The sequence below is a fragment of the Phascolarctos cinereus genome, unplaced genomic scaffold (assembly GCF_003287225.1).
Source record: "Phascolarctos cinereus isolate Bilbo 61053 unplaced genomic scaffold, phaCin_HiC Scaffold_9;HRSCAF=440, whole genome shotgun sequence".
Taxonomy (NCBI): Eukaryota; Metazoa; Chordata; class Mammalia; order Diprotodontia; family Phascolarctidae; genus Phascolarctos; species Phascolarctos cinereus.
The window spans coordinates 245,938,513-245,964,057 of record NW_027556402.1 but is presented as its reverse complement, the minus strand read 5'-3'; the positions used below and the strand labels follow the sequence as shown (position 1 = coordinate 245,964,057).

The 25,545-nt window shown below is 34.9% G+C and overlaps 3 protein-coding genes across 4 annotated transcripts in view; all 3 read right to left on the bottom strand.

Annotated features, from left to right (window-relative positions):
• LOC110199605 (olfactory receptor 4A47-like) overlaps positions 1-1,482 on the bottom strand; it is a 2,490-nt gene extending 1,008 nt beyond the window's left edge. Inside the window, exon 1 of one of the 2 annotated variants that reach the window (XM_078148146.1) lies at positions 1,427-1,482. In XM_078148146.1, coding sequence (XP_078004272.1) covers positions 1,427-1,482 — 56 coding nt within the window. The remainder of the gene's footprint in view (positions 1-1,426) is intronic. The other variant, XM_078148145.1, reaches the window with a different exon arrangement.
• Positions 1,483-7,027: 5,545 nt separating this feature from the next.
• LOC110223996 (olfactory receptor 4C12-like) lies at positions 7,028-12,856 on the bottom strand. Its single transcript, XM_021009787.1, has 2 exons — positions 12,843-12,856; positions 7,028-7,940 (listed from the first exon to the last, which is right to left on the bottom strand). Exons 1-2 carry the CDS (start codon positions 12,854-12,856, stop codon positions 7,028-7,030), a joined length of 927 nt encoding a protein of 308 aa, XP_020865446.1.
• Positions 12,857-18,865: 6,009 nt separating this feature from the next.
• On the bottom strand, positions 18,866-19,783 carry LOC110223993 (olfactory receptor 4C12-like). The gene is given in 1 exon segment (XM_021009784.1): positions 18,866-19,783. A coding segment is annotated over 1 exon segment (918 nt).
• Positions 19,784-25,545: the final 5,762 nt, after the last annotated feature.

The window sequence follows — 25,545 nt, the reverse complement described above, 5'->3', positions numbered from 1 at the left end:
CCCTTGGAAAGAAATGATAAACCACTTCACTATCTTTGTCATGAAAACCCCATTAAGAAGGTGTCATGAAGAGTCAAGCATGATGAAAAACAACTTAACAACAAAAACAAAAAAAAGTACTACTTTTATAAACAAATAAAATAGCTAAATCATTGGTTAATTTAATTAAAAAGAAAGAAGAAAACCTACTTACCAAGATCGAAAGTGAAAAAGTAAATGTTCAGCCACTAAAGATGAAATAAAAATTATGAGTTATTTTGCCCAATTATATGTCAGTGAAACTGATAATTTAAATGAAATGGATTAAAATTTACAAATATACATATACACACATATTTCTAAATTTTAATATATTTGTAAATTATATATATATAGATATGCATATATATGTATGTATGTATGTATGTATGTGTATAAAGTTCCCAAATTAACAGAAGAGGAAATAGAATACAGAAATAAGCCTATCTCAGAAAATAAAATTAAGAAGCTATCAATAAGCTCCCTAAGAGAGAAATCTTCATAATCAGATGTATTTGCAAATGAATCTACTAAGGATCAATTATTTCCAATATTATATAGGCTACTTGAAAGTAAGAAGTAAAGAGGGAATCTTTCTAAATTAGTTTTATGACAAAATATGAGAAAACAAAACCAGAGAAAGAAAACTATGGACCTATTTTAATGAGTACTAATATAAAAATGCGCATGGAATATGAGCAAGGAAATTACAGCAATCTCTTTCAAAGACTATCACGACCAGGTGAAATTTATACCAGGAATGCAGGACTGTTTAAAGTTGTATGTATGTAAGTTTGTATGTAAGTATGTATGTATGCATGCATGTGTGTGTGAGTATATATATGTATATATATACTCACACACACATATATTTTTGTATGTATATGTGAAAATGTATATTGTGTATATGGATGTGGATATGTATGTATATATGTATGTATGTGGATATACGTATATCTTTGTATGTATATATAAATTATAAGCATTACTGATGATATCAATAACAAAAACAATAAAATTATATGATTATATCAAAATATGCAGAAAAAGTTTTTGACAAAATATAATGATCATTTGTATTAAAAAACATTTAGAAAGTACAGGAAGCAATAGAACCTTTCCCCAAAAGATAACTAGTATCTGTCTGAAAGCAAGAACAAACATAATATATAAGAGGGATAGATGAAAGACCTTTCCAATAAGATCAGGGGTGGAGGAAGGGTGTCTATTATCACTACTATTATTCAACATCATTGTAGAAATTCCTGCTATAGCAATACAAAAGGAAAAAAATAAGTTAGAGGAGTCAAAATAGGCAATGGGGAAACTCAGTAAGGTATTGCTGGATCAAAGGGTATGCAGAGCTTGGTTGCCCTTTGGGCATAGTTCCAAATTGCTCTTCAAAATGGTTGGATCAGTTAACAAGTCTATTAACAGTACCTCAGTGTCCTGATTTTCCCACATCCTCTCCAGTATTTATCATTTTCATTTTTTGTCTTATTTGCCAATCTAATAGGTGTGAGGTGGTATCTCAGGGTTGTTTTAATCTGCATTTCTCTAATTAAAAGTGATTTAGAACACTTCTTCATATGCCTATAAATAGTTTTAATTTTTTCCTCTGAAAAATGCCTGTTCATATCATTTGACCCTTTATCAGTTAGGGAATAGTTTGTATTCTCATTAATTTGACTCAGTTCTCTATATATTGAGAAATTAAGCCTTTATCAAAGACACTTGCTGTAAAGATTGCTTCCCAGCTTTCTGCTTTCTTTCTAATCTTGGTTGCATTGGTTTTGTTTTTGAAAAAGCTTTTCAATTTTGTATGATCAAAATGATCTATTCTACATTTCATAATGTTCTTTATCTCTTGTTTGGTTATGAATTTTTCCCCTCTCCACAGATCTGACAAATTGACTTAAAAGAATTCTTTACTATCTATATAATTATACCATTTATTACAGGCAAAAGCAAATTTGCATGCTAATGAGAGGAATGTACTTGTTTGTTCTTACTTAAAGAATTAAGTCTCGGTGGAATACTTGATAATGCAGGACATAGAGCGTCTTCAGTGTTTTTCAGAGTGGATTGATATTTTGATTTTATAATCATCAATGCTTAGAATGCTGATTTGCATAAATACATAGTACAAAATGGCAAAAGTATGTCTAGGGCCATTTCAGGAATTGTGGAAATTCTATCCTAATCCCAAGCTAAAATTTACTTAATGATTTTGCATGTACAGTAAAAACATTGCAATTCATTACATACAATGTCGAATCTGAGCAAAGGGGTTTCTGGCAGCATTCTTTGGTGTTGTTTGGTGTGATGGCATGTGCAGTACAAAGTCTACATTTTGTGGGTTCAGAACCAAGGCTGCAGTGAGATTGGGTGATGCAACATGGGCAAGCACTGCCAGAAACACCTCGGAATCATTATACATTTGATTTTGAATTAATATTTGGTCATTGCACATTCAGAAAACTTTTAATCTTACCAAATTTTTCACTACCCCCACATTCAGTTACGTGACCCCATGTGGGGTCACAACCTGCAGTTTAAGAAGCACTGCTCAAGGAGGGGTAAAGCCAAAATGGCAGAGTAAAAGCAATGACTTGCTTGAGCTCTCCCCCAAACCCCTTCAAATACCTGTAAAAGATGGCTCTAAACAAACACTAAAGCAGCAGAACCCACAAAAAGACAGATTGAAACATATTCCCATCCTAAGGCAACCTGGATGGTTGGTCAGAAAAGTACATCATGCTGAGCGGGGAGAGGAGCACAGTTTGGTGTGGGCAGGCAGCCCTCAGCAACCTTGAAGCAGTCTTTGGGGGACTGAATCAGGGGCAGCTGTGACAGTTTCCAGACTTTTCAACCCATGAACACCAAAGACAACTTAGAAGGTAAATTGGAGAAGTCTGTGTGTACTGTTAGAGAGAGAAGCATGGTGTTCTCATCTTCAGTCCCTGAGCTAGGCACAGGGAAGTGGCTGCCTCCTGAGCTTCCTGCAAGCAGACTGAGGGGGAATTGAGTGGCTTATCTGAGGGGGATTGCAGGGATCTCTCTGCTGGTGCAGGATTCTCTTGCTTTGCTCTTGCTTGGATCTAGGTCACAATTCTGGGTGGTGGTCCTGAGGTGAGGAGGAGTGCTGACATAGCAGAGCTTATAGCGGCAGTGGAGAAAGAACTTCCTCACATTTCCAAGGCAGAAAAAAGGGCTTGTGATCACTCATAGACCAGAGCACAGTCCAGGAAAGGAGTAAACACCTCGCCCTTTTTTCATAACACCTTGGAAGAACTACAAATTTACAAGTCCCTAGAAGTACCTCTGAAAACAGCTGCACAAAACCCCAAAGCTTGGGACACTACATTCTCCACAAGGAAGCAGTCCTCTACCTTAAAAAGAGTTATAACTCAAGTAATTGGCTATGATCATGACCAAGCATCATAAAATGTGCCAGACCATAGAATCTGACTTTGATGACAAAGAAGTTCAAAATTTACAATCAGAAGACAACAAAGTCAAGCCTCCTATATCCAAAACCTCCAAGAAAAATATGATTTCATCCCAGGGCATGGAAGAGCTCAAAAAGGATTTTGAGAAGGTAAGAGAAGTAGAGGAAAGACTGAGAATGATGCAAGAAAATCATGAAAAATAAGTCAACAGCTTGCTAAAGGAGACCCAAAAAAATACTGAAGAAAATAACACCTTAAAAAATAGCTAATCCAAATGGCAAAAGAGGTCCAAAGAGCAAATGAGGAGAAGAATGCCTTCAAAAGCAAAATTGGCCAAATGGAAAAGAAGTCCAAAAGCTCACTGAAGAAAATAGTTCCTTAAAAATTAGAATGGAGCAATTGGAAGCTAGTGACTTTATGAGAAATCAAGACACTGTAAAACAAATCCAAAAGAATTTTTAAAAAATAGAAAACAATGTTAAATATCTAATTGGAAAAACAAATGACCTGGAAAATAGATCCAGGAGAGAGAATTAAAAAATATTGCACTATCTGAAAGCCTCGATCAAAAATAAAAAGAGCTTAGACATCATCTTTCAAGAAATGATCAAGGAAAACTGCCCTGATATTTTAGAACCTGAGGGCAAAATAGAAATGGAAAGAATCCATTGATCCCCTCCTGAAAGAGATCCCCAAAGGAAAACTCCTAGGAATATTGTACCCAAATTCCAGAGTTCCCAGGTCAAGGAGAAAATATTGCAAGCAGTCAGAAAGAAACAATTCAAGTACTGTGGAAACATAATCAAGATAATACAAGATTTAGCAGCTTCTACATTAAGGGACCATAGGACTTGGAATATAATATTCTGGAGGATTACAACCAAGAATCACCTACCCAGCAAAACTGAGCATAATCCTTCAGGGGAAAAACATGTACATTCAGTGAAATAGAGGAACAAGCAAGCATTCTTGATTAAGACCAGAACCGAATAGAAGACTTGATTTTCAGATACAAGATTCAAGAGAAAAATGAAGAGGTAGACAGGAAAGAGAAATCATAAAAGACCTATTAAGGTTGGACTGTTTACATTCTGCATGGAAATATGATATTTGTAACTCATGAGTCCTTTGTCAGTATTAGAGTAGTTGGAGGGAAAAATTATATGTATGTATGTATGGATAGATAGATAGATAGATAGATAGATAGATAGATAGATAGATAGATAGATAGATAGATAGAGGGCACAGGATGAGTTGAAGATGAAAAGGTGTTATCTCAAGAATAAAATTAAGGAATGAAAGAGGATATACAGAGAGGTAGAATGGGTAAATTTTCTCACATAAAACAGACAAGAAAAGGCTTTTACAGTGGAAGGGAAAAGGGGGAAGGTGAGTGGGAATTAGTGAATCTTATCCTCATTGGATTTGGCTGAAGAAGAGAATAACATACATACTCAATTGGGTATAGAAATCTATCTTACCCTACAGGAAAATAGGTGGGGAAGAGGACAACAGAGCAGGAAGATAACAGAAGGGAGGGCAGGTTGCAGGAGGGTGTAATCAAAAGCAAACACTTCTAAGGAGGGACAGGGTCCAAAGAGAGAATAGAATAAATGTGGGGCAGGATAGGATGAAGGGAAATATACTTAGCTTTTCACAACATGACTACTATGAAAGTGTTTTGCATGACTACACATGTTTAATCTGTATCAAAGTGCTTGCCTTTTCAACAAGGCTGGGTGTGGAGGAAGGAAGGGAGAAAATTTGGAACTCAAAGTTTTAAAAACAAAAGTTAAAAAAAAATTGTTTCCACATGCAACTGGGAAATAAGATACACGGGAAATGGGGTATAGAAATCTATTCTGCTCTACAGGAAAATTGAAGGGGAAGAGAGTAAGAGAAGGAGGAGAGATAGAAGGGAGGCCTGATTAGGGTATGGGGTATACACAATATATGCCATCTTGGGGTGGGGAGAGGGTTGAGAAGGGGAGAAATTTTGGAACTCAAAATCTTGTGAAAGTGAATTTTGAAAATTAAAAATAAATTAAAAAAAAAGAAAAAAGAAAAAAAAAAGAAAAACAAAGTGTATCCTGATCATCTCCTACCCTGGTTAAAATGATCCATGTTAAAAAAAAAAAAAGGCTCACGAATATCTTAGAACCAAGAACTGACATTGCTGCTGCTGAAGACAGTGAGGTAGTTTGTATTCAATTGCCTATGAATGGTTTTTAATTTGTGATTATCCTATTAATACCCTCTCAGCCAATTCTTCATCAAATCTTACAAGTGAAGATACATGGTATTTCTCTAGATCCATTATTTATAGTCACAAGCTGCATCACAGGAGAGAATATTTTACAAGTAAGAGCAATATATTGATTAATGTCTTCACATTAAATGATCTTCTCTCTACAGAATCACATGTCATTGTAATGAATAAAAGCCTACTCAAGGTGGATTCCTCCATTCTAACATGACACTTGATTCCAGCTGACTTTCAGCTATTTCCAAAGACATAGGTATACAGAAAATAGTGTGTCATGTGTATGCTTATACAAAGATGCTGCGCACACACACACACACACACACAGGCACACACAGAGTGACATCCCTTAAGAGATGTAGATTAAAAAAAAAATTAGGTTGTCAAAAAAAGTTCATAGTGTCTGAAGTCAGTTCTCAAAGAGGAAGTCCAGCAATGCTCTTAATCTAGGATTCCCAAGCCCTCCTAATGAGGTTTGTGGATAGATTTCTAGTGGGATGTGATCTTGGAAAGGAAAGCAAATATGATTATCTATTTTCACCAATGTCTAAGTCTAATTATTTCCTTAAATTTTGTATGTATGCATTAAATATTGCTCAGAGAAGGAAACATAGTCATCACCATACTGCCAAATGGAGTCTATGATGGAAAATGTTTTAAGAATCCTAGGTTTACACATTAGCAATGTTGCGTCCTCACAAATTATTTGCATTCTCTTGGAGTTATACTTGGCATTTTGACATCCACAATGTTCTTGAATTCTGGGTCAGTTTACCAGAAATAAAATTATCTACAGCCCAAGCATCAAGTGGTTTACTGAACGTCATTCAATATAAAGATAAAATAAACTTTGTGCATATATGTGTGCCTGAAATTTGCAAAGTATGTTACAAGGCAAAATGAAAAAGAAAAGCATTTCCGTCTTCATAGTGCTTTTTATCTAGTAAAACGTATGATTTATTTGACTGACTTACAAAACAAATACAGTTGAATAGGTACTTGATTTAAATAATAATAATTTATATTTACATGGTGCATGGTTGTCAAAACATGTGACCATTTGTTAATGGATCAGCATCTTCCCAGTACATGTTTCCATTTGGCCCTATTAGCAATTGGAAAACAAAAACTTGAATTTGCCATATAAAATGATGGTAGAAGCTTACAAAGCATGTATAGTCATTTTGGGAAAAGCCTCAGATCTTAAATGCATTTATTTTTTTTTCTAAAGGAACCTTGAAACCTTTCAAGAATATTGATAAAAATTAGCACAGTTCTTGATAGTTAGAATCATTTAGAATCTGAAGCCAATTTTTTTACTCCATAACTTCTTGATGGCATTTTTTACCTCTTCATTCCTTACTGTGTAGATAATTGGGTTTAACAAGGGAGTGACAAGAGTGTAGGACACAGTTATAATTTTATCAGTGGAGAATGTAGTTACTGGTCGCAGATACATGAACACACAGGGGACAAAGAACAAAATGACTACAGTAATGTGGGAGCTACAAGTAGATAGAGCCTTGCGTCTCCCTGCAGAGCTGTAACTTTTCAGGGAACGCAGGATAATGGCATAGGAGAACATCAAAACAATGAAACTCATCATTGAAATTAACCCTGCATTGGCAACAACCAGCAGACCTATAAGGAAGGTGTCTGTGCAGGCAAGTTGAATCAAGGGAATAACGTCACATATAAAATGATCTATAACATTGGGCCCACAGAAGGGAAGCCAGACTATGGTGAGAATCTGTCCTATTGAATGCAGGAAGCTCACTGTCCAAGTCAATCCAATGAGGAAACAGCAAAGGCGGTGGTTCATTATTGTCATATAGTGCAGAGGTCTGCAGATGGCCACATACCTGTCAAAGGCCATTACTATGAGGAGCACAATCTCAGAAGTCCCAAGAAAATGCTCTAGAAAAAGCTGGGTCATGCACGCATTGAAGGAGATGGTTTTCTTCTCACGGAGCATATCTACAAGCATTTTGGGGACCATTGATGATGGGTAGAAAGCATCTATCAGAGACAAGAATGCTAGAAAGAAGTGCATTGGTGAGACCAGAGTCTGGCTGGAGGCAATAGTGATCACAATGAGCATATTACTCATGACAGTGATAACATAAGTGATTAAACATATAGCAAACATGACTTTCTGCATCTCAGGGTTCCTCGTGAGACCCAATAGAACAAATTCAGTCACATTCCTATTTGCCATCTGACCTTTACACAGATGTTGAATTCAGTTGTAAATTTCAGTTATCTTCAGGACACGTAGATGTTTCTAAATGTAGGTACTTGCTGATGATTTCAAGCATTCTGACTGCACTAAGAGATTCCTTTTGAAAATATACCTATGAATCAGTCAAGAAGACATACGTTATAGTGTCTACTTCACATATATTCATAAAAATCAATCTTTCAACAAGTGTTTATTAAACAATGATATGCTAGATTTTGCGGGACACAAAGATGGATAAAATAGCATCTGCCCTTGAAAAGATTACATTCTACAGGAAGAGAGAACACATAAGTATATACAAAATATTTAAATAATACACACAAGCTAATTTTATGTAGAAGGGACTAGCAGCTGACTATGCAGAGGAATTAGATTGTTTTGACAATATTATACTATGACATGACAAGGAGGTGGGTTGTGAGTGTGTGTGTATGCACACACATACATACATGTATGTATATATAATATATACATACATGCATATGCATATACACACATGTGTGTGTATATATATATATATATATATATGTATATATGGATGTATTTTGCTAGGCAACCAGAATTAAATGACTTGCCAGGGTCACTTAATCTTGGGTCATAGAATGATGATTGTAATGTTAAAGGTCATATCCCCAAAAATAAATTTCCCTTAATCTATGGGTGGTAGGCAAGGAAATAATCATAAGAAAGCCCAAGGAACCCTAGCTGGGATATCTGCTCCTTCAGTACAAGCCATGACAGGGATGAGAGATATTCTGATCTCTTTGCATCATCATCTAACACATGCATATTCCTGAACTTTTGAAAGTCATTCATACATACCTTTGGAATCTATTCCTGAATAATTTTGTATACAATGCAGTTACTCTAATAGTTGTTAGTAAGAACATGACTGATATTTGATCAAGACAACAATAATAATAATAACTCTAAGAAAATTCTATACTCAACATGGTATAGTGGTGACCCTGGCTACGTGAAGGCTATGCTCACAGAATATGAGCACTGGTAAGTCAAGAAAGCAAGAAAAGCTTACAGTGTGAGACTTGGGATTGACTAGTTGTATATTATCTAATAATGACAGGTAAAATTGTTGGAAATTTTACATTATACCTACTCAAGTATGTTTTACTGTTATAAAAGGGCATGTGATTTGCATTAGTGAATGGAGTACCTACAAAGAACGTTTTTGAAATATAGGAATCAATAATGCTTATAACACTTACACAATATTTTACAATTTAAAAATGCTTAAATGAAAATAGCCATGCAAAATTTATTTCAATATTCCATAAAATATGATTTAATGAATGAGAGTATTATATTTGTCAACACAATAAAAAAAATCCAAGATATCTACATATACAACTTAATTTAATTGTTATAGTCCTTCAAATAAATGCTTTATATGTATGTACATAAATACAAGCATATATTTATAAGGAGATTCAAAATACCCATAATATATCATGTAATACATGATGTATGTGTATTTCAAAAGCTGGACAACCTACACATATAAGCACAAACAAATACTAACACACATATACATTTGTGTGGATACACATATATGTACATGTATATATGTCTATACATCTATACACATAAATTTATTCAGAAGTCATTGTGGTTCAGTCAAGGAAATCTAAATGAAATCTCAAAAACTGGATTTGATTAAAAGAACTCCAGACAAAACTACTGGACAAAATTAGCTCAGTAATATCACACGCATCACAGAGAATGACAAGACTATTGTGCCGTCATAGTATGTAATACTTATGCCTCTTACTCACCTTTTGAGTAGGAAATGGTGATGACGGTTTTGTTCTTTTGTCCAATGTTCCACTATTGCCACCTGCTTTTCCAAGGAGAAAGGTCTCCATTAAGATGAGAGTTAAGGAACTACAATTTTATCAAGTAACCAATTGTCTGACTTTTTCATTTAAAATATATATCAAAAAATCCTCTTCCAGCTCTTCAATAGTCTTCACTTTCTCCAGAAAGTATGCAAATTAAAACTTTGCATGTTCCTATGTTATTGTCCTAGTAGACTGTGCTCTTTTAGGAGTTTGTGTTTTATGTAAGTTTTGTACATCCAAAAATATGTCTCACAACCTACTGAATAAAGAATTTGTTTAATAAATATGGGCTCCTATTTCAATAATTATCTCTTTATCTTTCATGACATTAGTTTGTCTCAGGAATAATTTTATTTATTCAATCTATTAAAATATATAAAATAAAACACTATATTCAGTGAATTATTCAATGTCTATTCACTAATAGAAAATAATAAAATTGGTTTCTATTTTAGCATATTGTATATGGTATGTAATATTTCATAGGGCTACAAGGTGGCTCAGTGGATAGAGTACTGGTTTTGGAATCAGGAAGACTTGTGAAAGTTCTAATCTGGCTTCAGACAATTACTAGCTCTGTGACTGTGGACAAGTCTGTTTGACTCAGTTCTTCATGTGCAAAATGAGTTGGAGAATGAAATAGGAAACCACGCCAGTATCCTTGCCAGGAAAACCGAAAATAGGGTCACAAAGAGTCAGAAGTGACTGAAATGACTGAACGCACACTATTTCACAAGTTTCTGGTTTTCCCATAAACATACATATTTTATCATATGAAAAAAAGTAATATTCCATTGTATTAGCAATTTCTATAGCTCTAGAATTAAATAAAGGAGAAATCAATAACTGTAATCACACAAATCCCTCTGTAACCTATTGTAAATATATTCTTATTTTTAAATATAATGCAACCAGGATGAACAGATAGTCATTTTAACAAACAAGAAAAAAATATTCAGAGTTAATACCAAGTGAAATAAAACATCATAGCTCAAGACTCATATTTTCATTTCCATTTTTCAAATTAAAATAAATACATTATTTTATATGGTAGAATAAAAAATGCTCAGAATAAAAATGGGGAAAAAATGGCCTATTGATGGTAGTTAATTCTTGAGGGTGAATATTTTGCCTTTGCCAGTTCTGAACTACTCAGGTTGGATTCAAACCTTAATCAGGGGAAAAAAAATCATAAAACTATTTCCAAATAAATTTAAAGTATGTGATATTATCTGAGCAGTGAATTACTTTTACACATATACTGCCATAAATGTATTACCTGAAATGTATTCCTGTCTTGAGAGCCAAGTTGTTTGGTTTTGCTTTAGTCTTCGACATTAATACCTTATCTTTGGGACTAAATTAACCTGAAAGTAGAAGCAAATGATTAGTGAATACAGAGCTTCAGGACCCTATCCTAGCCAGCCAATTTAAGCCACTTGAAGCAGGGAAGATTATGTTAAGCCACAAGAGTCATAAAAGGCCTACATGGGTCTTGGTAAGTTTCTATTTTCTTCAATCCTATCCCTCATCTGAGTCTTTCAAGAAGTTGTTTGCCCTTGAATGGTAGAAGAGAATCCATTAAAGTAAAGAAATTTAAAGAAGCCCAGATCCACTCTTATAATAATTAGACAGGTAGACTTATGCTTGTTATTGAACCATACAAATTACATTTTCTGTTTTAATTAAATTAGCTCTAGGGAAAAAAGACTTTCCACACAGGCCTTCAAGTACAATCAACATCTCCAGAGATGTTCCAGAGCTAATTATAATGCAGGGTCAGAAAACATCCTAATTCCTAGAGACCAGAGCAATAGCTAAAGACATTATTCACATATGGCAAGGCAATTTACCAAGAATTCAATATTTCATATATGTGTGTATATATGTATATGTATATGCATACATATATGTATATATTTATGTATAGATGTGTATGTGTATATGCATAGAAAGAGAAATTCTATTTTAACATGATCACACAGTTAGTCAATGTCTGAAGCCAGATTTGAATGACTCAGGTCTTCCTGGATTCACGCCCAGCACTCTAATAATTATGCCAGCTCTCTGAGTTATCTTCTAGCTCTCACTTTCTGTGATGCACTGGATTCCCCCCACCACCACCACCAATTCTCCTTTTTCAAGGTCCTAAAAATCCATCAATGCTAATGCACAAAGACTAGAAAATTCTTCTAATCTCTTTAAGATTTTTGTCCACCTTTTCAAAAAAAAAGCACACCACTTTCCTTTTTTTTTTTTAGTGGTACTTGTGAAAAATGAATATTATAGAAATAAAGGATGGGTCTGGGGAAGTAATAACAGCAAGTAAAAGTGGTAAAGTTCTTTTGTTCCAAAGCACCTAAGTAATTAATTAGCATCCTGAGCAATTGCTAGAGGGCATTAGGCCTCACATCCTTTGATGTGAATCTGGATTCCCAATTGTGTGTCTTGGCCCCTTAAAATCAATTTCTTTAGATCCTTTTGAACAACAACAGGTGGCTCCTTAGCCTGGAAATTACTTTTTTTTCCACATAATCCTTCAATGCCCATCTTCATCATTTATTGTTACTATTCAACAGTAAGAGAAAAGTCCCTTCTACTTCCCACCCCTTAACTCCCAGATAAGGAAAAACAAAAATTCTTTATGTGGGACCTTGAAGGATAAGTCTCGTTAAAATTTCAAGCTTTCTCCTTTATCAACAATTTATAGAGTGTTCTTTATTCTAGGGCAGCTAGGTAGTACAGTAAATAGAGCATTGGGCCTGGTGTCTGGAGACCTGAGTTCAAATATGACCTCAGATACTTCCTAGCTGTGTGACCCTGGGCCAATCACTTAACTCTATTTGCTTCGGTTTCCTCATCTGGAAAATGAGTTGGAGAAATGACAAACAACTCCAATATATTTGCCAAGAAAACCCCAAATGAGCTCACTAAGAGTCAGACACAAGTGAAATTTCTGCACCCTGTTCTCTTTCTCCACTTCCTTTCTCTCATCTCCTCTTTTCTACTTTTTCTTCTTCATCCTCCTACTCCCCTCCCCTCAACTCTAACCTATTCACTATCTCACTCTGAATCTATTTGTTCCTTCTTTTCTGCTCATAATTGTGCCTATTTCACCCTCATCTTAAAACAAAAAAAACCCAAAACCTTATTTGTCCTGACCATGCTCACTGGTTATAATATTTTATTCTATATCTGCCCTCCCCTGGAGGATACACTTCTTGAGAAAGCTATCTACATTTTGATGCCTCTGCTTTTTCTCCTCTTCCCCTTAGATTTTATACCATTTGCAATCTTGCTTCCAACATTATCATTTAACTGAAAATGATCTTGCTATACAGTTATCAATGATCTCTTAACTGTCAAATCTAAAGGTCTCTTATTTATTTTTCACATGCATATATAATGTGGTTTTTTATGTATACAACTGAAACAGGAAAAATATATATACATACATATATATGTATGGGTGTGTGTGTGTATATATATATATATATATATGAAATAAACCCCTATCATAATTATTCATAGTCCAATTAACTATGTTATTACATTGGCCATACCCCAACAAGTACGTCTCTTTTTGCACTTTAAGTTGATCTTCTCTGTGGCAGGAGGTGAGTAGAATGATTCATCTTCACTCTTTCAGTCTTGTGCTTGATCAATACATTAATCCAAGTTCTAAATTCTTTAAAAGTCAATTTGTCTTAATGTTTCCAACATTGTATAAATTATTCTTCTAGTTCCATTCATTCCATTGATCATCTCCATGCTTTTTCATGTGCTGTCCTTCATACTTCAGATGGTCTGCCTACCTGTCTGTCTACAAGTTTCCCTGTCTTCCTTCAAGACTAATCTCAAATTCCATTTTCTGTAGAAGCTTTTATCTCTACTTCATCCACAACTAGTGCCTTCCTTCTGACATTATCTTCCACTTGCATTGCATATATATGTGTGTAAAATATGTATGTATACACACATGCTATTCATACTATCTCTACCATTCAAAAATAAGTTCTTTGGAAATGGAGATTGACTTTTTTTTTCTTTTATCTCCCAATTTAACACATTTCCTGGCATGTAGTGATGGAATAATAATGACAGATCCCTAAAAGGTCCTGGACTTTCCCACTTGGCCCAGATTCTTGGCATTTGCCAGAGGCACCTGGCCCTTCCCAGTCCATAATCCTTTTAACTTCCCTTTCATTGTGGCCCTCTTCCTGGCCTCACCCCAGGCTATTTAGCCACTCCTTAATCCCATCTAGACCAGGTCTCTGTTATCTCCCAGTCACTACAAGCTACTGGCCACTCCTTGACCACATCCAAATATTCCACTGTCTTTCTATATATGTGTCTATTTTGACCTCATTATATTGATCACATAATTTAAGAGTCTGGCAGGCTTATATTAGATCACAAATAGTTCAGATTCTTAAAATCAAGCCTGCTTGTCAACATGAGCATCAAAAATGTGAATGTACTTAAAAACTCCACCCACTTCTATTGGCAAAACAATAAACTTTGTCTCTGACTGAAAGATGTCTTGAGTTGAATTCTTTGAGGCAGATTTTCACCTTTTGCCCTTGAATTTTGGGGTGCCCAGCATCCCTGGATCACCACAGTAGTATGTAACAAATATTTATTAATTGTTTACAGTATAAATCTGCTTCCTAAATGCCCACTAAAGAAGAAAATCTAATAAGGTGAGGATTGGAACAGAAAATACATCTTTAAAGATCTTTAAACTCTCCTTGGTGCCAATCAGAGTTTTGTTAGTTGTTTTTTGTTTTGTTTTGTTATGTTTTGTTTTTTAATCTGACAGCAAGAAAGATAGGCAGGTCCATAGACAAGATTCATAATAATCTTTCCATACTTTTTTTGAGGCACAGCTGATTAAAACATTTAGAAATTAAATTTCAAAGGACTGTATTAATGGAATATTATATTGTTTGGGGTAAGAGTTGTGGTTATTGATGACAGCTGCATGGTAAACTGAATAAGTTCATTGGAGCAGTTTCCCAAAGAAGGGAAAACACACAAACATACACATACACACACACACACACACACACACACACACACACACACACACGATGAATATATATTCCCCATATCTTTGTAAGAAGTAGCCTAGCACCAGAGATTGTGTACTCATAGTAAACAGATTTAGTCTTGGGGTACTATCCCAAAGCAGTCTCTTTGGATCATTTTTTACCCACCCAGGGTCTCCTTAGGAAGATCAAAAGAAAATTTATATCTCCATTGATGTGTGTCAAATGGACCCAGTTCCTACATAAACACGTCCCCTCGACTAAGTGTTGTATATAAAGAGACGTGGGTCAGGCGGTCAGTGAAACACTGAGCCAATTTATTATTCTGGGTCCGGATTATATAGTGAAAGCTAACAATCATCGCTGAGGCGTTCTCACCATTCTTATGTAACTAATCCCAGCCCTTATGTGCATCCTTAATTGTTCACACCTGCCTGCCATCAAGGTTCAAGGGGCAGAGTAGTCTAACACCTTCGTGGAAAGTTGATGAGTCAAATGATCTGAATAATTAAGCCCTTACGGGTAGGAAAAAGGAAGAGTCAAACTCTAACCTGAATTCCTCATCCCCTATTTAGACTTTCCAGTTCTGGCCCTCAACATAAACATTCAAGAAAATAGTAACTGTCATACTGTTTAAAGCAGAGCAAAGCCTTTTCCATGTGCTATTTCATTTATTCCTCACAACGACACTGTGAAGTGGGGACTATTATTATTCCTATTTAACATATGTGAACATTGAGGCTGAGTTTAAGTGCCAGGCACTTAATAAGTGGCTGTGGCAGGATTCAAACTTATGTCTTTCTGATGACAAGTCCAACCATCTATATACACTGTCACCTATAGATCCGTATGACTATTATGAAATAAATAGTATGTGTTTCAACTGATAGGCAAAAAAAAAAAACCTAATAATAACATCAATAATAAAGTCAGTATTACAAGCAACTTTCCTTCTCTCTCTAATTCATTCACACCACACTGAGTATGGAGGATTATTTTTATTAGGGATAATTTGATTGGCTTAGAGCATTATATTTTGGAGCTAGCTGTTCAGATTGCATCTGTTCATGAGAATCTTCAGTGTACAATCTCCCCACTCTAGATACAAGCATACAGAGTTAAGCAGAAGCCACCAAGTATCAAGATAACTCATGGTAGATCTATATCTCAGGGTACATTTATGTTGACCTCCTTTGGATGGACAAAGTACCTGGATTTGTTAAAAGTGAAGGCTGCTGTGTTGAGGTGGAAAAATCCTTAAATTGCTACTGTCAGAACAGCCACTTGATGATCACCTTGATCAAATCATTTCACCTCTGATAGTCCTCTCTTTTTTTGTGTTTAGGTTACTAATCCTTGCAATACCCATTTCATAAAACTTTTTTAAGAGTTAAATGAAACATGTTAGTATTACAGAATTGGAGAGGTGGCAGAGTGCACAAATGTTGCTTAATTTAGCACTTTAGATAAAGAGAATGCCCTCTCCACAATATTTCCAGATAATAAAGCATCTGACTGAAGACTGCCAGTCCCTTTACAAACTCTGATTCCTGTCATTATAAGCAGCCCATATCCATAAAGTTATTATTTTTTTCCTTTAATCTTTATGTAACATTGACCCATTATTCAAAGATCTATTCTCTTTATTCAAGTAAAATCAAAGGTGTGATGACGAAGGGTCATCATATCTTTAAGTATTTGATTACAAGGATAATGTTCCCTAAAAGTTTGTTTTCTCCTCAAATTGTTTCAACCAACTAACTGCAATTCCTCCCAAAAATCAATGTAGCATGTACTATGTATTAGGCAATTTGTTACGGCTTTAAAAATATAGGAGGAAAAGCACCTTTTTTCAAGAACTTATTTTCTGCTGTTTTCTGATAGGGTATAGTTTCTGGTTATTTCTCCATCCAGTTCTCCATCCCTTAGGTGTGATACAATTTGACAACTCCCTAAAATGCTGTAGCCAGAATGAAGCATAATGTTCATAAACTATCTAACAGTCCAGTTCTGAAGTGCCAGAGAGGGATGGATCAGCCACATTTGAAAGCCATTTTCCCAAGCTGCAGGGGTCTTCCTACTTGAAGAGTTGTCCTCTCCCTCCCCAGTACTGGGCGAAGAACTGTAAAGTCTTGGCTTACCTCCTTATTAAAACATTCACCAAGAGGGACTGCTAGGGCAGTTTTCAGTTATGTAGATATGCAAACATATGTGTGCCACAAAAGGATAGCATGCCAATCAGACCCATTTTGCATGGCCTTGCTAACAAAGGTTATCTCTCTGGGATAACGGTCTTCACTTTACCATTGCTCAATTCCAGTATACATAGATTAGATATAGATATATAGATGTAAATATCTATATGTGCATATACACATCTATGTGGATATACACATATGTATGTCTATAGAGTTATATCTACATATACATATATGTAGTATACAACATACACATACACATGATACACATAGGCATAATATATGTATATATGTATGAGTATACATATAGATGTGTATGTGTGTATGTATTACATAGCAACCTCTTCCTGAGTTCTATGGTTCTATGAATAGATTCACTTGTTTTATTTGTATGTCATCCTTCTAAGTCGTCTTGACCTTACAGTTTACTGAAACTCTCAAATTTTCCCATGTTGTCTAGCCACTTTAATCCAATTCACACCAATCTCACTTCCGTAAAGCTATATTCATGCCATATTGCCTTGTATGTAATCTTCCTTTCTGCCTTATTCCTAGAGAATTCCCTCTAGCTCTGAGATCAGAAATCACAATAACACTAACCTTGCTGGCAAAAGCATTACAATCATTTGCCCTATCACTTAATTTACCATCCTGGCTCAAAAAAAAATCTCTGCCTAGCCATAATTCTCCCTGTTATGTAGTCTTCCCCAGTAGAACATGAGTTATTGAGGACAAGAATTATATGACTCTTTATATTTGTGCTTCCACTGTTTATTTTGGCTTCTTCAATATAATAATGCTTATTAAATAATTTCTCATTTATTCATTATCCATCCATCCCATCCAGTTGCATTATTTAGGTCAAATGTAGTAAATACTCTATGTTTCTGACGACCCGGCCAACCGATTCTCTTTAAGTGTCAATACATCTCCCATCTCCATTCTACAACATAACCCTTCACAAGTGCTTAGACTAACAGCCCTCTGAAGGTTGATCTCCTAGAATTCATAGCTCCATTCAAGTCTCCTGTTAAGTGTCATTTCCCATAGAATATCTTTCCTGTTTCCATTTTAAGTGCAAATGTCTCCTTTAGTACTTTGTTTTTACTTAACTGTGTATGTATTATTTCTTCCAGTATAATTTGAGTCCCTTACAGGCTTAAGGATAAAGACTTTTTTTGTTTGTTTTGTGTCTTTGTATCCACAAAAACTAGTATTCCTTAGAATATATTAGATCCGAAATAATTTCTAGCTCTTTACATGTATTACTAATATTTTTTTCATTAGGATTGTTTCATTATTCTCATGTTTTAAGATCTTTTGGATATCCTATTTTGTCCTTCAGCACATTAAGCCTCTTTCCTAGTTTACTGTTTCTCCTCTTTGATAAACTTGATGATTCCACATTGTCTATGCCTTTCTAGAAGTGATAAATATTGTTTAAGAGAAAGCAAAGGTCTAGGTATCACTTCAACAGAGGCCATCCAAAATGATGCTGACTAAATAATGTCCACCGTTTTGAAGTAGTCCTTAACAATGTTCATAACCACTAAATATAATATCATTCAACTCATGTCTCCCACTTTTCACTCTATCTTTTGTCTGCTGTGTTTATAAAATGCAGTATTACTATGGTTAAAAAGTTCAACTATTCTATCCATCATTAGAAAAATTAAAAAGCTTTGTGTTCAATTTAGTTATTAGAAATAAATTCAACAAAAATATTTTATGCTATTATCATTCATGTTAATAGCCACTTCCCATTATTGTTTATTTCTCACCCTAAAGCATTCTTTGGCTCCATAATTTTCTCATGGCATTTTTGACTTCTTCATTCCTTAGTGTGTAGATTAAGGAATTTAACATAGGAGTTATCATTGTATAAAACACAGCCATGGCCTTATCAATGGGAAAGGTAGTCATAGGTCATAGATATGCAAACACACATGGCACAAAGAACAAAATGACCACCACAATGTGGGATACACAAGTTGAGAGAGCTTTGCACCGCCCTTCTGAGATGTGAGTCTTCAGGGAGTTCAAAATGATGATATAGGATGTGAGAAGCATGAAGAAAGTGAGTATGCACATTATTCCACTATTGGCAGCAACAAAAAGGCCAAAAGGATGGATGTCAGCACAAGAGAGTTTCAGCAAAGGAAAGAAATCACAAAGAAAATGGTCAATGACATTGGGACCACAGAAAGGTAGCCAGATGATGAATAGAATAATTAAAGTGGCATGAACAAAGCCTCCTATCCAGGCCAATCCCACCAAAAGAATACATATTGATCTACTCATGATGGTCAAGTAATGCAGGGGCTTACAGATGGCCACATACCTGTCATAGGCCATCACCATTAGCAGGATGACCTCAGCTCCAGCAAAGAAATGTTCTGCAAAAAGCTGGGTCATACATGCATTGAAAGATATTGTTTTCCTGTAAGAGAGTGAATCAACTGTCATTTTGGGGCCCATGGAAGAAGAATAACAACTATCTAAGAAGGATAAATAAGAAAGAAATACATACATAGGTGAGCTTAGCATCTGACCGGTTGCAATGGTGATGACAATCAGCGGATTTCCTACCAAAGTCAACAAGTAAATGAGTAAAAAGACCACAAAAAATATTTTCTGCATCTCAGGATTCTGTGTGAGACCCAGAAGAATGAATTCAGTCAAATTGTTTGCACCATCCATCTTTATTTTTGATGATGGTCATATAAATGAAAATTGGTTCACCTGAAAAGAGGGGAAAAACGTTTAATTATGCATGAATTACGTAGGCAGGTAAACAATCCAAATGTCAAATTTCAATCAAATCAAGATATAATTAAGTACCATTAAGTAAAAACTATGCCTAAGAGACTACTTTCACCATTCCTAAACAAGGTTATTCTTATTTTTTTTTAATAATCTCCAATGAATGTGAATCTTTCCCTGAAGCATCACATTCCAAATGAAAATTATATAGTCTCTTTGTCTTTCTCTCTCTTTGTTTATAGAAGATAATTCTTTTTTTCAAATAGAAAACATACATAGGTAAAAAAAAAAAGTTGTTCTCAGAATTCCATTGCTGGATAAGTAGAGGAATATTACTTATAAATACTAAGTCTCCAAAGCTCCAATTTCATCTCAATATGCACCACTATTTTATAACCAAAATTATGTAAATTCTTTGACTTTCTGTTCAGGAAATAAATTATTTCAACATTTACCATTCTGATCTGTTAACTGAAGAAAATGATTATCAGGCAAATGAACTTTGAACTCAAAAGAACATAAAGTTTGAATTGGAAGGGCATTGTATCATCATTGAGCCTATCCCTTCAATTTACAGAAGAGGAAACTGAGAGTTCAAGAAACAACATGACTCTTCAAAGTCACACAGGTATTGATGAGAACAACAAGAACAAAAATAAGAGTGAAAAGAATAAAATGAACTATCTAATATATTGAATCTAAAAGTATATAGTGTTCTTCACACATATTTCTAATTTGCAAAAAGTGAGGGAGATATACATTTCTTATATTTGGTAACAAACTTAGTTGTTACAATTACATTGCATATGTGTTTATAATATATTATATATATATATATATATATATATTATATATATATATATAATATATATTTCTTTGTTATATTTCCCAGTTTTGAATTTATATACCCAATATCAAGATCAACACATTTTACAGATATGATCTACTCTATCTCTCTCTCTCTCTCCCCGCACACAGACAGAAGCACACATAATCAAACACATAAGAATGAATTCATCATTAAGGAGCTATGATGCAATGAATAGAAAAAACACTTTAAAATCCAAGAAAGTTTGGTGCCTTCTAATCCCAATGTAAACATAAAATAAAATTTATATTCCCAAGTGAGTTGAAGATTGAGTATAATATTACACCTTATTTCTATTTTTTTAAGCCAATGTTTATTACAATCTAGCAAAATCAGTTTCAAACACTTCTAATGTGCTGTGGTCTCCAAACATATTTGCATTAATACTTCAAATAGCCTTTGATATTATTATGTTTATTTAGGCATTCCTTACTCTGGAATGTTTGCAAGTTTTTCACATTCTAGTAAATGTCTATAAGACATCCTGTGACCAACTTTCTGATGAAAATTTCCTCAAAACCAACCTGTACTACTCAAGTACTAATGATATAAAATTATACTGGGCTACTTACTCTTGGCAAAGCCTTCAAGGAGGTTGGCTTTACCTCAGTGTTAATACACGAAAAGGAAGAAGGTTGAATGGAAAAAGTTGTGAATATAGACTTTTCATATAGTACAGGATAAGGAGACATTCATAGCAAACGTGCTTATAGATGGCAGCTTCCAACAAACAATTCAAAGAAGAATTCTCCTTCATATAATTAAACTACATACATAGTAATTGTTGTTTGGTAGAGAGTTGGAATGAGGAAAGTCAGCTTGGAAAAAACATACTAATTGTAGCTGGTCACAATTGCTTCATTCAAATGACACAACTTGAGCCTTATTAATCTTTTATTAATTCACACTGGAAATTGCAACTTCAGAGAAGGATCAAGATCAATTTAACAAAGTTGAATTGGCTTTTAAGAAAAAGTTAGTTTCAAATGCAGATGTGGGAAAGTCTGTGTTAGTTACTTTGCTTGCTCAAAACAACAAAAGATATATCACTATCATCCCTAGGTGGCATTTGCATATAGCTTTAACATTTACAAGAACTTTACGGACATTCTCACTTTTGATTTTGACAACAACCCTGGGAGTTAGGTCCTAATATTATCTGTATTTTACAGATGGAAAAGTTGTGGCAAATAGTAGTTAGGTTACTGTCCCAGGGCCACACAGCTGGTAAGTAGCTGAGTCAAGGTTTGAACTCAGCTCTTCATGACACCAGATCTAATTCTCTATCTACTGTATCAGTTAATATCTTATAGTATTATTTATAAACCTAAAAAGAAATATTTAACTTTAATATTGAAAAAAGAGAAAATATGAAGTTGCCTCATGGCTGAGATTTGATCACCTTCTTATCCAATTACTCCAAATTGCCATCTCAAGGCTTGGCTTCTCTGGGACCACATGTAATAAATCAATGATAAAATGGATAACTTAAAAAAAAGAAAAAACTACTGAACTAGAGAATCCACATTATGTGATATGAGAGAATGCAGGATCTGTTTTTAACGCAGGAAAAGTCATGGTAATTGGTACCTTGACTTTAGGAGTGGGTCATAGTTTCCTGGATTTAAAATCTCCTGAATATAGTAATTCCAAATCCTTTCTTCAGAACATCAGTGCTCAGATTGGAGATATTCTTTCAGTTCTAGGGCTTCAGTTCTCCTTCCCCTTCTTCCTTCCTCTGTAGCAGGATCAAATTTAAGAAGCAAAAAAATGCTTCCATTAGAGAGGGATACTTCTGTTACGGATAGTTCTTTTTGTGAAACCTCCTAGCCTCTCTTTCATATCTTTCTTCTCTAAAAGCAAACATATATTTAATGTGCTCTTTGGACACTGTGAGGACTTGGTGATGCAATGATGTCAGAGACCTCAGAGAATATATAATTGCTCTTGTTAGGAATTTTGCCAAAGTTGCACCAAAATTGTTTCATCCTCTTACAAATACTTATATTCATAAAGAATACACCATATGTCTTTGCCTAAGCAAAAATTTCAGTGATTCTCTTTACCCTTAGGACAAAATATAAACTTCTCTGACATATAAATCCTTTCACGATTTGGCTATCTCTGGCTTTTCAGATTGGTAAACATTTCTCCTCCACACACACTTTTGAACTAGACATCCTTTGGACACCTTAAAGATAACATATACACAGTAAACTCATCTTTCCACTGTAAACTCTTCTCTCTTCTGAACTCTCCTACTGTTATTGAGCAGTAGGAATCATCCTCCCAATCACTCAGATTCATAATGTAGGTATTATATGTAATTGATTCCTCACTCTCTCACCCCTTATATCCAAACTCTTACAAAGGTTTGCTGATTTTAGTTTCATTGAATGATATCCTTATGTATACCAGAAGCCCTCATCCCCTCATGCCATGACTATCACCATAATTTACTAGTTGGCATCCTTGCCACAAATATCTCCCAACACTACAGTCCATCTTTCACTCACCTGTCCAACTGATGTTCCTAAATTACAGGTCTGACTAAGTCACCCTTACCCTTGCTCAATAAATTTCAGTGGGTTCCTGTCATTTCTAGAATTTAATATAATATACTAAGTTTGGTGTTTAAAGTTCTTTACATTCTGCTCCTCTCTCAACTTTCTAAGGTTTATGTACCTTATAACCCCCTACCCCACATATTCTATGATCCAGTGACACTGACTTCCTTGCTCTTTCCCATATAAAACCTTCCATGTTCTTACTTCTGTCATTTTCACTTTCTGACCCTAATACCTGAATTTTTTTTCTCCTTTTCATCTCTATATCTTAGCTTCCCTCAAATCTCAACTAAAATTCCTTCTCCCACAAGAAGCTTTCCTGAATGCCCTTTACTTTTAGCATTTTCCTTTCACTGATTATTCCCCATCTGTCCTATACATGCCTTGTTCCTAAAGGGTGTTTACAGTTTATCTCTTGTAGTAGAATGTGAGCTCCTTGAAAGTGGGGACATAATTTTGCACTTCGGGGGAGGGCGTAAGTGTTAATACTGTGTTCGGCAAAATGTAGATACTTCATAAATATTTATTGACTGACTGATACTGTATCCCATACAGACTGGTCTACTTGCCACTTCTTATGCACTAGATTCCCTCTCCAGGCTCCTTAAGTTTGAACAGCCTGCCCACCATCATTAATGTCATTGTTGTTCATTTATTTCAGCTACAATCTCATTTAGGGGTTTTCTTGACAAAGATATTTGAGTGGTTTGTCATTTCCTTCTCCAGTTCATTTCGTACATTAAGAAGCTGAGGCAAACAAGATTAAATGACTCAACCAGGGTGACACAGATAGTAAGTTTCTGAGGACAGGTTCAAATTCACAAAATTGAGAATTCCTGCCTCTAGGCCCAACACTCTCTCCACTGTACCACCTTGTTGCCCACTATTGTCAAGACTTTCCCTCTTTGTCTCTGCCTTGAGGAATTCTTAGGATTGTCCTGGCAAGGCTAAGACCAAGTGCTCACTCCTACACCAATCCTAGCAGTATGACTTCCAAGTTGTTAGTGTTCTCCCTCCCACATACGACATTATCTATCTATCTATCTATCTATCTATCTATCTATCTATCTATCTATCTATCTATATGACACACACATAATCATATATACACACCTATATACATATGTACACACATACATGTGTGTACATATGTATGTATGTGTATATGTATACAAATATAGATATACATGTCTGTCTGCAACTAATTTTCTCCAAAGAAATGTGACATTTATAAGGTCAATGATAACTTATTTTTTGTTTGTTTAGTTTGTTCTTGTGTCATTAGAACCCAGACCTACATTCTTCTCTTAAAAGAACTTGTTAAATGTTCATAGAATTGAAGTAAATTGAACTAAACTGAAATGTATTTTTGAATTCAATCAATTGTTCAGATTTGTGTAATGGGTTATGTGTCTTAGAGATCCAGCAGGCCTGGCCTAGTTTTCCTTTCAGATAGTGTGTTGAGTAGGGCTAATGTAACACAGTGGTAGAGGTGGAGGTATGTTAATGGTAAAGTTTCAGGATAGGAACTCATCTATGCCTAGGCTGAGAGTTGTCCTATAATTCTTTCGATAGCTTCCTTGTCAAAATAGGGTTGAGAGACGAACTGCTACCTAGGGTCAAAGTAATGCTTTACAAGAGTCAAGGGTAAGATTGGGGCAAAATTATTAGGAGGGGGAAATTTTTGACCAGGAATTGAATGTATGTTTTGAATTGATTCAGGTGGTTATTTTTAATTGATTCAGTCTCTCTTTTGGAATCTAATAATGATGGGGGGGATTATTTTTTTGATGCTATCTTCCCTATGAAAAGGATCAAAAGCCATGATACCTTTGTCTGCTAAACCAAACTGAGAAAAATCCACTTGGCTTTTTTGAGAGGCATTTAGTTTCATCTTGTTTCTTCATACATACTAGGAGTATTAAGTGTCATCTCAGAATTCAGTTGATTGAATTGTGTGGAGTGGGGAAGGCAGGTTGAATATCACCTTCATTGTGTATGGCTGCTGGGATCAGATAGATGGCTGGACACATACTGGTGGATCCCTTTCCTTAAAGACGACTTCTGCACAATACAAGGAAACTAATATTCTCAATCCGAATTGCATCATGTGACTCCACTGAAAAGAAAATTGAGCTCACAAAATATTTTTCAAGGGTAAAAGTAGAAAAAAAATTGAGGGAGCCTAATGTATACCTCTGAAATTTGGGAAAGATATATCTAAGTTGATAAAAATATTGATGAAGAAATGTTTAATATATGTG